This window comes from Pongo abelii, chromosome 11, assembly GCF_028885655.2.
Source record: "Pongo abelii isolate AG06213 chromosome 11, NHGRI_mPonAbe1-v2.0_pri, whole genome shotgun sequence".
Lineage (NCBI taxonomy): Eukaryota > Metazoa > Chordata > Mammalia > Primates > Hominidae > Pongo > Pongo abelii.
In genome coordinates, this window is record NC_071996.2 from 144993829 (window position 1) to 145008912 (window position 15084).

Below are 15084 nucleotides of genomic sequence, written 5' to 3' on the forward strand. Positions count from 1 at the left end.
CACAGTGTCTGTAAATGACTGCTCATTGGCATCATTTTCACAAATAAGGAAATGAAGAAGTAGAAGATAGAGCAGTCTCACCTGTACTGTGCAAAGAATGCCACTTTCGTTGTACAGACTCCCTCCTGGTTCTAATCCTGTCAACATAAAGCATCAGCTTTCCACCACTAGATGAAAAGGGGAAGGTTCTGTTGTCTTTCTCCTACATTTAGGAATTTCTCCCTTCTTACATGTGAAAGTGCTGTACTGTTTCCCAGCTCAGATAAATGCTGTTTCCCAGCTCAGATGAACCTGTTCTTGACCCGTGTTCTCTACCACCCTGTTCCTCTGCCCCTCTTCACAGTCACGTTCCTGAAAAGAATTGGCAGCCCTGGCCAGGTGCGGTGGCTCACGCCTGTAATCCCAGCACTTTGGGAGGCTGAGGTGGGCTGATCACAAGGTCAGGAGTTCGAGACCAGCCTGGCCAACATGGTGAAACCCTGTCACTACTAAAAATACAAAAATTAGCCGGGCGTGGTGGCGTGTGCCTATAATCCCAGCTACTCGAGAGGTTGAGGCAGGAGAATCGCTTGAACCCGGGAGGCGGAGGTTGCAGTGAGCTGAGATTGTGCCACTGCACTCCAGCCTGGGCAACAGAGCGAGACTCAGTCTCAAAAAAAAGAAAGAATTGGCAGCCCTGTCTACACTGGCCCTCTCTCAGGTGCATCATAACCTATTCCATTCAGGCTTTTGACTCTCAGCACTTAGGGGCAGTTATGCTTGGCATAGTTTCCAAAAACTTCCATTTGCCAAATCTGGGAGTCAGTCTTCTGTTCTCATCTTGAAAATGAATTATTAAATTATATATATTTGGGCAGAGGCACTTGTTTTCCCTTTGAAGTCAGGGATCCCCTGTTTTATACCCTATGATTATTGTTAATGTTTCTGTTTCTCTCAGTTTTAAGACAATTATCTCCTATATTGATGAGCAATTTGAGAGGTACCTGCATGACGAGAGCGGCTTGAACAGGAGGCACATCATTGATAATAGGGTGCATTGTTGCTTTTACTTTATTTCACCTTTTGGACATGGGTAAGTAATTGTTTACCGTGGAGAAATGCTTTACTACATGGGTTTGTAAGTTTTACCCAAACTGTGTATTTTAATATAAGAATTAAGATAATTTGAGAGAGAAGAGTTTTGTATGTATTTTTTTTAAATAAGTGACACTTCTAAAATTAATTTTAGACTTAAGCCCTTAGATGTGGCGTTTATGAAGGCAATACACAACAAGGTGAATATTGTGCCTGTCATTGCAAAAGCTGACACTCTCACTCTGAAGGAACGGGAGCGGCTGAAGAAAAGGGTGAGTGAGGCTGGCCTCCTGCTCTCCCTCTGGGTGCGACTCGGGGGCATGGGGATGAAGAAAGGAGTGTGTTCGTACGCTCATTCCTCTCAGGTGTCGGGAGGCAGGGCGGGAGACTTTTTCCTGAATTTTAGTGGTGGTTTTCAAGGAGAACCTAATAGTCACAAATTTTAATTTTTGCCTTCATGAAGGTATCAAATTTCTATTCTTTAAATTCTCCTTATATTTAAAATGCCCTCAATGAGTAGCAGTTGGTTACACACAAGTACATTCCATGGGAGTTAAATGACTCAGATATAGAAATGTGATCTCCCCATGAAGTTTGTTATTTTACCTAAATTCTTTACTGCAAATGACCCATACAAGGATGTATCTAAGTAGACTGGTTCTCTGTTCTGTTTGGAAACATGGCAGTTGTCAGCCAGCGAAGCGTCTCTCACCCCCCAGCATCTCCTGTGGTGTCCCAGTTTTAGTGCCCTCTTCCGTGTATGTCTGTAAAGCCTCTTTATTGATTCTCTGCTACATATTTTTAAATTGCTTACTTTGTTCTGATTATATGCTCCTTAAGAAAGTCCAAATAGTTGATATATGCTAAACTCTAAAAATACAAATCCCTCACTGAACATACCAGTATGTGCATAAAAATCCAAATCGCTAACTGAACATAGCGGTATGTGCATAAAAATCCAAATCGCTAACTGAACATACTGGTGTGTGCATAAAAATACAAATCCCTAACTGAACATACCGGTACGTGCATAAAAATACAAATCCCTAACTGAACATACCGGTACATGCATAAAAATACACATCCCTAAATGAACATACCGGTACGTGCATAAAAATACAAATCCCTAAATGAACATACCAATATGTGCATGTAATCCCAGTTGCTGTGGCAGGGTAGGGGGATACAGCAGGGGGTTGAGGCAGGAGGATCACTTGAGCCCTGAAGTTAGAGGCCAACTTCAGCAACACAGCAATACCGTGTCTCTAAAAAAAAAAAAAAAAAAAAAAAAAAAAAAAAAAAAAAAAAGTTTTTTAATAAAAGAATTTCTAGGCCAGGTGTGGTGGCTCACGCCTGTAATCCCAGCACTTTGGAAAGCTGAGGCAGGCAGATCACCAGAGGTCAGGAGGTCGAGACCAGCCTGGCCAACATGGCAAAACTCCATCGTTAAAAAATTACAAAAATTAGCTGGGCATGGTGGCAGGCACCTGTAGTCCCAGCTACTCAGGAGGCTGAAGCAAAAGAATCGCTTCAACCCAGGAGGTGGAGGTCAGCCTGGGTGACAGAGCAAGACTCCGTCTCAAGAAAAAAAAAAAAAAAGAATTTCTGTAATTACCCACAGAAAGAACAACTGTTAAGTATATAATCCTTCTAGAACATAGCTTATGTTTTTGGTTTTGCAGAATGAAATCACATAGTAATACTATTCTGCCATTTGATTTTTCTATTTAAAAATATTTGGAAGCATTCTCATATATATACTGTATCCTAATTCTTACTGGATGCACAGCATTCCACCATTTGAATATACTCTAACTTGTCCAGTTTCCTGCGGATGAATATTTGGCTTACTTTTAGTTTTGATCTGGCCCCTTTTCTTCTTTGACCAAATTTACTGCTGCTTTGCCCCTTGCTCGCTGCTTTTGCTAGTGATACCCTCTGCCTGGAACAGTCTTCCCTCAGATATCTGTGTGGGCAACTCCCTCACTGAGCCCAACACTGCACACAAGATTTCACATCTCCATCCCCTGCTCTGCTGGTAGCACTCCCCCCACACTGCATAAAGTATTTCTCTAGCGTAGTTTTTGGCTTCTCCTGACCCCTGACCCCAGGTCCTGAGATCAGGAATCTGCTTTGTTCACTTATGTATTCCCAGAGTTGCGAATAATGTCTGGCACATAATAGATTTGTTGCATAATTGTTGTAATGAACACTGGTGCACATCTTTCTTTTCACAATTATGTGAGCCAAAGGAATTCTTAGGAAATAAGTATACATTTAAATTTTTGAAGGATGACTAAATTTGCTCTAAAGTAAGTTTGTAACAATTTACATTTCCAAAGTGTACTCTTCTCTCCACCCCCTAAAACTGTCCTGGTTTTGTTGCCAGTTTTTGTAATGTGTTTCCCGTCTGAGAAATTGTTATCTCATTTGAATTTGCCTTTCCTTGATTGCCAATGTGAGTGTCTGTCCTGGTGTTGATGCCGGTTGGTGTATTCTCTCAGGTTGCAGGGGCTTGGCTCTTGCTTTTTTATTGACTTAACAGATATACTTCTTATTTTTAGATGTTGACTATCATGTTGCAGATGATTTCACCTGGTTTGACTTTCATTTTTTCACATTTTTCTTGGTGCTTTTTTCCAAAGCAGTTTTTAAGCAGCATGTAGTCATGTTTGGCAGCCTTTTCCTAAATTGTCTCAAGTGCCTGCCAGTTTTTTAGGAAGTATTTGAACCTTTGAAGAACCCCTGGAAGCGTAGACGTTTTTATGACAATAAATACTTTAGCAATTCCCACTTAAGGGAACTTTACCTTTTGTACTCTGCTACATTAAATTTCTTTGAGGTAGAAATGGGGGTGGTGTCAGGGTTAGAATGCTCTAATTCTAATCTCTAATCCTGTATGCAAAACATTTAGTGCTGGATTACAACGTCTGAGATGAATCGAAATACTTAGAGCTTTTATCTCTTCCTCCAGTTTCTCCTTGATGTCTACCAGTTTGTTCATTCTGCCCTATCTAAAAGAACCTCTTGCCTCCTGCCAGCCTCTACTAGCCTCTTGCCTTCACCAGCCTTTCTTCTAGTCAGACACTTACTGGTAGCTGTTATCTGCCCTCCCCATGATCCTGCTCACTCAGGCTTCCTGTCATCCACCTGCAATTGCTCTCTCGTGGGCTTGGCCAACAGTTCAGTTCTTGGAAGTGGGCCGCACCTGTGAGCTTTGTGTGATTTTTCTACTCCTGAAACTTCCCTTCCTTGGCTCCTGAACCACTGTGTTTGCTTTTCTGTCTGCTGATTTTACCACCTTCCTTCCTGATCCCTGAAGGTCAGTATTCCTTAATATTATTTTGATCACATTATTTCTGTGGCTTCTGATTCGCCCTTCCAAGTATCTTATTTCTTGTGAACCACATTTGCCCACAGGAGTCCTCTTGACCACTGATGGACTCCTGTCCTTCCAACTTCCCTGTGTCTTTAAATGGTGCCACAATTCTTGAAATCATCCAGACTGAGAAATGTGTAAATTATTTTTTACTCATCACTTCTGACTCCTCTGCTCACTTTTAAATAGCTTACTAAATGTTTCCGAACTCTTCTCTCCTCCAAAGTGTAAGCTCCATCTTTATGAGGCCAGCATAGGACAAAAGATGAGCTTAGCATGGATGGATAATAGACTAGGAAAGGGGCCGTGAGATGAGGACAGGTGAGCAAGTTCATGCTTCTTATTGCTCAGTTTCTTCCAGAGATAAGATGGTTCCTCCCACTCAGGAATAAGGATTTATGAAAAGACTGAAGGTCGAGTTACAGAGTAAAGGATGTAGAGAGGAGGGCCTTTTCTGGAGTTCTGAAGTAGTGCAGACATTGTGCTAAGACCGAATCTCTGACCATTCAAGGCCCTTTTCAGGTCACATTAAGGCTTTCCATTCTTACCAGAAAGCAAATCCAATGCACAGTTGGAGGTCGGGATATTTTCTGCTCACGTTGCTTTTTTTCCCTCTTCCCTGAATGGCTCAGGTACTGGGGTGAGACCAAACAAAACTGTGGCCTGCCTGGTGCCTGTTAGAATGCCCACCATATAGTGGGCATTTGAGTGCTAGGCTTTTAATTGATTGACTGATGAATGCATTCGTATTTCAACCTCAGCCCAGTTCTTTCTCCCCTCAAGCACCATCCCCCACAGTACTGCCTGCTTGATAGGTCCGATTGTGGGATTTCGCTGCTGACTGCTGGCTGCCTGTTGAGTGAAATACAGATCCCCAGGTCGCTAGCCTGCTGTTCATGGAACTCTCCACTTTGTAACTCCAATTTTTGTTCCCTTATCCAACTGGATGTCTTAGATTCCAGCCTTTTGAATTTCTTGTTGTTCTCAAAATCCACACCGTGTGTCCTCTCTGTGCCTTTGACGAGGTTTTTTTTTTTTTTCTTTCTTTCTTTTTTTCCATCTGGGGTACCTCTCCCTTCTCTCTGCTTTTAAGACTCCTGCATGTTCTCCAGGGTCTTCTCATGCCTGTAGCTTCTCTGTGGCAGTTGCCCTTCTTGAGGCTGATTGTGATATGATTTCCATTTTAGCTGTTGTACTGGGGCTATCGTTAGTCTTCCTGCTGCTAACAGGAAGTGGTGCACTATTGAGGGTAGTGGTGCATTATTGCTAATGTTATTTTTATTCTGTACAGAGGATCCTCAAAATTCAAGTATAAATACCTTTCTAGCAGTTTTATAAATCTTTTTTTTTTTTTGAGACGGAGTCTTGCTCCATCACCCAGGCTGGAGTGCAGTGGTGCGATCTCAGCACACCGCAAGCTCCTCCTCCCGGGTTCACGCCATTCTCCTGCCTCAGCCTCCCCAGCAGCTGGGACTACAGGCGCCCGCTGCCACGCTCAGCTAATTTTTTTGTATTTTTAGTAGAGACGGGGTTTCACCATGTTAGCTAGGATGGTCTCCATCTCCTGACCTTGTGATCCGCCTGCCTTGGCCTCCCAAAGTGCTGGGATTACAGGTGTGAGCCACCGCGCCCGGCCGCAGTTTTATAAATTTATTTGACAGTAACTTTCGTAATCAGTTTGATTATTGACGTTTGGATGATTCCGATATATTTCTTACAAGATGAGTTAGAATTGGCTACAGTAACATGCGCAGTTTGCTAAAATTGATCCTGGTTTTGTCATTCTTTCAGATTCTGGATGAAATTGAAGAACATAACATCAAAATCTATCACTTACCTGATGCAGAATCAGATGAAGATGAAGATTTTAAAGAGCAGACTAGACTTCTCAAGGTAAGAACTGGCTTCAAATCCACAACATAAATAACTCCTGTTTACTGTTGTCCATGTTAAGGTGAGAGAGATTGCCTGGGTATGTTCAGTTAGGATAATATTTTTGCTTTAAATATATTTTAAGGCCTCATGCAGTGGCTCATGCCTATAATCCCAGCACTTTGAGAGGCCAAGGCAGATGGATCAGTTGAGGCCAGGAGTTCCAGACCATCCTGGCCAACATGGTGAAATCTCATCTCCATCAAAAATACAAAAATTAGGTGGATGTGGTGGTGCATACCTGTAGTCCCAGCCACTTGGGAGGCTAAGGCAGGAGAATCACTTGAACCCAGGAGGCAGAGGTTGCAGTGAGCCGAGATCGTGCCTCTGCACTCCAGCCTGGCAACAGAGCAAGACTCTGTCTCAAAAAACAAACAAAAAAAATTGATACAGCTATCACCTAAAGCTTAGAAATTTTATTGTAGGTTTAATTTGTTTTCATACAATTTGTCCCATGTAGAAAGTATCTGACACTTCTCAAGAAAATGTTGCATACCCCCAGCTTTCCAATTAAATTTTGTAGTCAATAGCAATGTGTTAAGTCTGTGCTGATGTTCTCGTGTTCCCAGTGAACTGTGGGGTTCCCTGTCTGGAGCCTGTCTACTCTGTGTGTCTTTTTCTAGGCTAGCATCCCGTTCTCTGTGGTTGGATCCAATCAGTTGATTGAAGCCAAAGGAAAGAAGGTCAGAGGCCGCCTCTACCCCTGGGGTGTTGTGGAGGTGGAGAACCCAGAGCACAATGACTTTCTGAAGCTGAGAACCATGCTCATGTAAGACATTTGGTGTGTTCCTTCTGGCAGAACTTGGCATGAAGAATATGGATTTCAAACGGGGTGTACACTTGGCCCCCAGGATAGTTGCAGCTTCATTGCTGCCCTCAGTGTTTTTCACATTGCAGAAGTGGTGTGGGGCTGTTGCAGCTTGGTGCTGAGAACCCTCACCCAGGGGCCCCCTGTGGCACTACTAAACTAGCTCTTCTGCCTGTGGCCTGTAACCTGTAGTACCTTTCCTTTTTGCTAAGATCTTACATCTTTGATGTTAAAAGGAGACTAGAACCTAAACTGGGGTGAGAGGTCCCCAGTGCTGGTAAGGAAACGGTGAGGCTGTATAGGCCCCTGGTCCACTGCTCCAGGCTGAGCCACACCTGGTGCCCTGCTCACCAGTCCGAGACTCATTGTATGGCCCTGGTTAGCTTTTTGTGTCTTCCATTTGTTATTAATAACAATTACAGACCTGACTACAAAAATAGTCTTCTTTTCCTTTAAAAATAAATTTCATGGTTGGGCGTGGTGGCTCACGCCTGTAATCCCAGCATTTTGGGAGGCTGAGGCGGGTGGATCACGAGGTCAGGAGTTCAAGACCAGCCTGACCAACATGGTGAAACCCCATCTCTACTTAAAGTACAAAAAAAAAATCAGCCGAGCGTGGTGGCACGCACCTGTAATCCCAGCTACTCAGGAGGCTGAGGCAGGAGAATCACTGTTGAACCGAGAGGCAGAGGTTGCAGTGAGCCGAGATTGCACCACTGCACTCCAGCCTGGGCGATGGAGCGAGACTCTGTCTCAAAATAATAATAAATAAATAAATAAATAAATAAGTTTCACATATTGTAACATGCATACATTGCTTTTACTCTTGAAAAAAGAGGCCGAGGCCGGGTGCGGTGGCTCATGCCTCTATTCCTGGCACTTTGGGAGGCCCAGGTGGGCGGATCACTTGAGGTCAGGAGTTTGAAACCAGCCTGGCCAACATGGTGAAACCAGCTTGGCCAACATGGTGAAACCCTGTCTCTACTAAAAATACAAAAAAATTAGCTGGGCATGGTGGTGGGTGCCGGTAGTCCCAGCTACTTGGGAGGCTGAGGCAGGAGAATTGCCTGAACCTGGAGGCGGAGGTTGCAGTGAGCCGGGATTGCGCCACTGCACTCCAGCCTGGGCAACAAGAGCGAGAGTTCATCTCAAAAAAAAAAAAAAAAAAAAAAAAAAACAGGCTGAGAGTATTGCTTAAACTATACCTCTTTAATCAGAGGACTTCAAAGAATGACTGATGTGGATAAATCAGTGTTTTGATTAGCTAAAAGTTGCTACATATTTGCCGCGTGTCTCACTTAGTTTAGCAATTTGTAGTGAGTTAAAATCAGTAAGCATGTTACCATCCAAGCTGTGTCAAACACAATTTAATGGTTGTGTAAGAAGTTAAGCGCACTCAGCCCCTCCGGGGCTGCATCCTTGTGGCTATCCCGATCCCCATTATTGAGGGGGGTGTAGAGGCTGAAGACGGTTTGGGGACTTCAGTGTCAGTTGTGTGTTTCTCACAATGAGGTAGAGTGAGCCACTCCTTGGCTATCTCAATCCATTTCCCTGGATCCTGAATCAATAGGACTGTGTTACAATGTTTGCTCATTCTTGCCTGCTTTTAAGTATTTTGAATAAGCTAGGCAATTAAAAAAAAATTTTTTTAAGAGTGTTTCATAAGATGAATGGCAGGTTAAGTTGCTGACTAATATTCTTGGATCCAGAATATTAGTCCTTCACTTTATGGTCTTCTACGTAGCTTAAGCTAACCAACTCTTTTTTTCCCATATGAGAGTAATATATAAATTTTGAGTTATAGGAGGCATGAATGTTTTCATTACACTTTCCGTAAGTCCTCTTAGAAGAGTGTCTTCTATTTCAGACATTGTTGACCTGAAAATGTCTTAAAATCTGTCTGCCATCCTGTGATAGTGATAGCCTCCACAGTGCCTCTAGCAGAGACCCCCTGAGAGACTCAGTCAAGACCTATGTTTGTATGTCATTTATTGGGGAAGAAAGGGAGAGCTACACCTCACTAGACATTTCCACGGCCTTACTCATTATCCTGACATCCCAGCGGCTGTATGTACAATTTACCAAGTAATTTTAATTACTGCTATTTCTTCTGTGTACTTGATGGGTGGTTTTCTTCTCACGAGAATGCCATGTCCATGATGCCAGCTTGGTGCATCCTCTTCTCTTTCAGCACCCACATGCAGGATCTCCAGGAGGTGACCCAGGACCTTCATTATGAAAACTTCCGTTCTGAGAGACTCAAGAGAGGCGGCAGGTCATCACACTGTGCCCCTTTCTCTGTATCGTGTCACCCTGAGCCACTGTTCCTCCTCTTCTATGTGTTCAGCTCAGCCTTCTTGACCATTAAGCAGCATGGTTTGCTTTCCTACTCAGAAGATATTACAAAAGAGTTGTTAATTTAATCAAATTATGCTCTTTTAGCCTTTTAAAGAGAAAGTACATTTAATGATATGCACATAAAACCTTTAGGCCAGGCATGGTGGCTCATGCCTGTAATCCCAGCACCTTGGGAGACCAAGGCGAGGTAGATTGCTTGAGCTCAGGAGTTTTGAGACCATGGGATTACATGGTGAAGTCCCATCTCTACAAAAATTAAAAAAAAAAAAAAATGAATTTAGCCGGGCATGGTGGCACACACCTATGATCCCAGCTACTCGGGAGGCTGAGTTGGGAGAAGCAATTGAGCCTGGGAGGTGCAGTGAGCCATAATTGCACCGCTGCACTTTATCCTGGGCAATAAAACAAGACCCTGTCTCAAAAAACAAACAAAAACTTTAGATGGAAAGGCCAGAGGCTTGTGTCGAGTCCTCCTTCAAAAGCATCACTCTGTACATGAGGACAAACTTGTTGCCATTAGGAAACTGCAGCGCCTGAGTTAAGGGTGAGGCCAGGATGAGTGGCTTCCAAGCAGCCAGTGGCTGTTGAAGCAGTAGCTTCGATCCTTGCAAAGTCCTGCAGCCACCCTCACTCACCTTTTCTTTTTAACCATTCTAATATGTTTTTATATAAGTTTCCTGGGAGGCCAAGGCAAGTGGATCACTTGATCCCAGGAGTTTGAGACCGGCCCTGGCAACATAGGGAGACCTTGCCTCTATAAAATTTTTTTTTAAATTAGCCAGATGTGGTGGTGCATGCCTGTGGTCCCAGCTACTAGGGGGAGGATTGCTTGAGCCCAGTAGATCCAGGCTGCAGTGATCTATGGTTGCACCACCGCGCTCCAGTCTGGGCAACAGAGTGAGACCCTGTCTCAACAACAAAAGTTTCCTGTGTTGTAATTCATTAAAATTCTCACATTCTAATAATTTGATGGATTTCTAGATACATATGTTGTACACATTGAAGTCTAATTATGAGTTTGGAAACGAGACATTAAGAAAGATTTTAGAGGCAGCAAGAAAATTCCACCCTCTGGAAGCTGAGCAGGCGCTGGCCCTGAGATGGGGATTAGTGTGCTTTGCAGAGCACAGTACTCAGGTGTACTTGGGGAGCTTACCCTTTGCCCCTCGTTCACTCACACAGATCCTGCTCCTTAAATGTGGTGACTGCATTCGTATTAATAAAGAATAACTTATCTCAAAGCAAATTCTTCAGATAATACCTATTTTTGAGTGGGTAACAGCAAGTGTTGTCGCTCAAGCTTAGAGTAAGAAAAGTCTCTTGAATGTTCCATTTCATGTTGTTTGAACTTTTTTTTAAAATCATTCTGTTGTTCCCTTTTTATTCATTATATCTTTAATTAGAAAAATGATAGGCCGGGCATGGTGGCTCACGCCTGTATTCCCAGCACTTTGGGAGGCCAAGGTGGGTGGATCACTTGAGGTTCAAGACCAGCCTGGCCAACATGGCAAAACCCCATCTCTGCTAAACACAAAAAAAATTAGCCGGGCGTGGTAGCACTTGCCTGTAATCCCAGTTACCCAGGAGGCTAAGGTGGGAGAATTGCTTGAACCTAGGAGGTGGAGGTTGCAATGAGCCAAGATCATGCCACTACACTCCAGCCCGTGCGACAGAGCGAGACACCATCTCAATATAAAAAGAAAAATGATAAATACATGTCATTTTAAATTTTAAAGTAGAATTTTTGGGAGGTATCAAATAACTATTTGTTGCAGTGTTATGATTCTGATTTCTTTCGATTCTTAGGAAAGTGGAGAATGAGGACATGAATAAAGACCAGATCTTGCTGGAAAAAGAAGCTGAGGTAAGTACTTTTCTACTTACCTCAATAGTACTACAAAGTACTATTGGTTGGTTGGTTGGTTGGTTGGTTATTTTGTTTGTTTTGAGACAGAGTTTTGCACCGTTGCCCAGGCTGGAATGCAGTGGCGTGATCTCGGCTCACTGCAACCTCTGCCTCCCGGGTTCAAGTGATTCTCCTGCCTCAGCTTCCCAAGTAGCTGGGACTACAGGTGCCCGCCACCATGCCTGGCTAGTTGTTTTTGTATTTTTAGTAGAGACGGGGTTTCATCATGTTGGCCAGGCTGGTCTCAAACTCCTGACCTCAGGTGATCTGCCCACCTTGGCCTCCCAAAGTGCTGGGATTACAGATATGAGCCACCGCGCCCAGCCAAAAAGTACTGTTCTTGTGACTAAAGCTGTTTTGTTTACATCCATAGATATCATTGGTAATTAACTTAAAGTTTATAGTTTTTCTTTTTTAATTTGTTAAGGATGCATATAACACACATCTATATATAATAATAAACATGGATATTTACATAGCATACATAATGCTTCATATATTTAGCTGAAAGACTTTGGAGACAATTTAGTAATGTCACTGATTTTTGTAAGTAGATCATAAATATGGAAAGATGCTCTTTTGTAAAGGTGGCATTCAGATCTGCTGGAGTTTTGGAAGGTAAACACATTATTCAGTAAACAATAGGATCATAATGGGCTAGCTTTTGGAAACAAAAAGAAAATACTTCTTTGGTCAAATTAATTCAATATTGATCAGATACTTAAATGTTAAAAATAACCACAAAATCACCTGAAGAAAATTTAGTTAAATGTTTTATAATACTTTCCTGGAGGCATTTCTGAACACATACAAATCATAATGATAAGGATAAAGATGAATTAACATTTACTATTTTTGGCCAGGCACTGTGGGTTACACTTACAGTCCCAGTACTTTAGGAGGCCAAGGTGGGAGAATCACTTCATGCCAGGAGTTTTAAGACCAGCTAGGGCAACAGAGTGAGACCCCCCCGTCTCTACAAAAGAATTAAAAAATAATTAGCCATGCATGTCGGCGTGCACCTGTAGTCCCAGCTACTCGGGAAGCTGAGGCAGAAGGATCCCCTAAGCCCAGGAGTTCAAGGATGCAGTGGGCTATGAGTGTGCCACTGCAGTCTAGCCTAGGTGAAAGAGCAAGATCTCATCCCTTTAAAATATATGTATATGTATATGTATGTATATATATTATTTTTACTGTGAGGCCTTCATTGCCCTCCAGAAAAGCTAACTCATTCCCATTCCCCTTTACTTTGCAGTTCCCACTGTCATCAGTCACTTTCCCTCCTTTTAGGTTAGAAAACTTCTCATATTGGCCGGGCGCGGTGGCTTACGCTTATAATCCCAGCACTTTGGGAGGCGGAGGTGGGCGGATCACGAGGTCAGGAGTTTGAGACCAGCCTGACCAACATGGTGAAACCCCGTCTCTACTGAAAATACAAAAATTAGCCGGGCGTGGTGGTGTATGCCTGTAATCCCAGCTACTCAGGAGGCTGAGGCAGGAGAATCACTTGAACCCGGGAGGCGGAGGTAGCAGTGAGCCGAGATTGCGCCACTGCACTCCAGCCTAGGAGACAGACTGAGACTCCGTCTTAAGAAAATTTATCATATTATCTTATCTTTCTTTGGTTATTGTTTCTATTTGGCTTGCGTATTTGTATCATTTACTTGGTTTTCTCTTTAGCCATTGGTTTTTTTATTGATTGGTAAAAAGTCTTTATATAATAACTCTGTCATGTTTTGGGAAAGTGTAGAAGTTGAAATTTTAGGAATCACAGAACACCCAGAAATAATGTTCAAAGACAGCAAACCTTGACAACCTATCGTGTGTGTGTTCACAGCTCCGCCGCATGCAGGAGATGATTGCGAGGATGCAGGCGCAGATGCAGATGCAGATGCAGGGCGGGGATGGCGATGGCGGGTCTCTCGGGCACCACGTGTAAGGTGATGTGCGCATATCAAGAAGTCAGAGGTAGGCCCTATTGTCCCTTAGCCTGGAAGACAGGCAGTTGTTACTAACATTATTGTGTCAGCTTAAATATGACAGGTTCCTCAAGCCTCATTAGTATTTTGCATTTTAAAGTAACTCCATCACTAATCTTAAACGAGAAGAGATTGCTCCTGAAAAACAGAAGCCACTATTTTGCCACCTACTTTCTAGTAAAGATTTTTCATATTTTTGTCTCTTCTTTTTTTTTTTTAAATAATTTCAACTTTTATTTTATTGGGGTACATTTGCAGGTTGTTTTCTAAGCTTGCAAATACCAACGTTAGAAGGAAATTATGTATTAAAGCACCTTTATTAGTTGTATTATTGGAAATTTGTTAATTGTTAAAACATCTCTTTAAAGGGAATAAAAATATGTTATTAAAACAGCTTGTACAGATTAAAAGTAAAGATGGCACAAGGAGGAAGAATTACGCGAGGTAAATAAGGGTTCTCTGGATGGTGACTGCTGACCTCTTGTTCCTCAGATAGCTTTGTCCCGACTGATGGTCATTAGTGAATAGATATCTGTCTGGCATGGTGTATGCTGGTCTGCCTGCTTGAAAAGAATCTGCAGACTCCAGAGACTCAGGACCAGGAAAAGGCACATGCCCACTCCCCTGTATCTTATGTATCTTATGGACAGGCAGTCTCTCCGAACTGTCCAGGTGGCCACTCCCATCACTTGCCAGAGGAAAAGCATGAAAGGTAAAGTTAGGTAATGACCTAGGAGTCCAAAGAAGAGGGTAGGTCACATGGAGCTGGGGTAAAGGCAAACAAACCTCATACAAGAGATCTGATTAGAGCTTGAAAGAGAGTTTGAGTTGGCCGAGATCTGAGGATGAAACGCTGGGAATTTGGTGGAAGGTCTCTACTACAATTCAGGGACCTCATTCTGGAAGCATGAGTGTGCTCATGAAAACAGGGAGGGGACTTGAGCCTTCACTGACATATGGCAGGGTGGGTTAGGCAGAAGGCAGGGAGTCTTGAGGCCTCCACAGCATGTGGACAGGTGGCTGAGGAAGGACCCAGAGTGACTAGCTGGAGCCTTAGTCACCACACCCTCTTGCAGCTTACTGGGAAAGGTGTTCATTGTAAAATACAGTATTTACACAAAATGCACAAAAATATGTATGTACAGTTTAATAAGTTACTGTAAAGAAAACATCCATGTCACCCCCAACTGAGTCCAAGTTGGTTGCTTTAGTTTCATCATCACAGTGACACCTTAGAATAGTCCTGAGGGTATGTGCTCAGTTCACACTTTACTGATGAGGAAATTGTTGCTGCTCCGAGAGTTTAAAAGTATTTGCTGATGGTGCCATGACTTTTAAACGATGGCCTGCTGACTCTAGAGGCTGGTCCTGCATAACCAGTTAATGGCATGTGACTGGGGAAGTGAGGGTACAGTGGAAAGAGACAAGGATGCCTCAGCGATGCAGCTCATTTGAAGCAGGAAGCAGTGACAGGTGCTTCCTTATTTTCTCTGAGCTTCTGGTTTTCAACCTTTATGGAATGAAAATTTTACTTTTAGATAGATAAAATTTTATTTCTGTATACTTTTTAGTTTTGCAGCATTTCCAGTTTCCAAGAGCCTCATGAATGGCGTTTTGATTTAGTTATCTTTGTGGTCATGTAAGCCCT

General features: G+C 43.0%; 1 protein-coding gene across 6 annotated transcripts in view; it reads left to right on the plus strand.

Moving 5' to 3' along the window:
- The window catches only part of SEPTIN2 (septin 2), a 38064-nt gene that overhangs the window by 20809 nt on the left and 2171 nt on the right, over nt 1-15084 (plus strand). For all 6 annotated transcript variants that reach the window (NM_001131495.1, XM_009238355.3, XM_063712414.1 and 3 more), the window contains 7 exon segments: nt 938-1072; nt 1229-1346; nt 6245-6346; nt 7009-7154; nt 9385-9468; nt 11358-11415; nt 13295-13425. In NM_001131495.1, the coding sequence (NP_001124967.1) occupies nt 938-1072; nt 1229-1346; nt 6245-6346; nt 7009-7154; nt 9385-9468; nt 11358-11415; nt 13295-13396 (745 nt within the window). In that variant the 3' untranslated portion in view covers nt 13397-13425.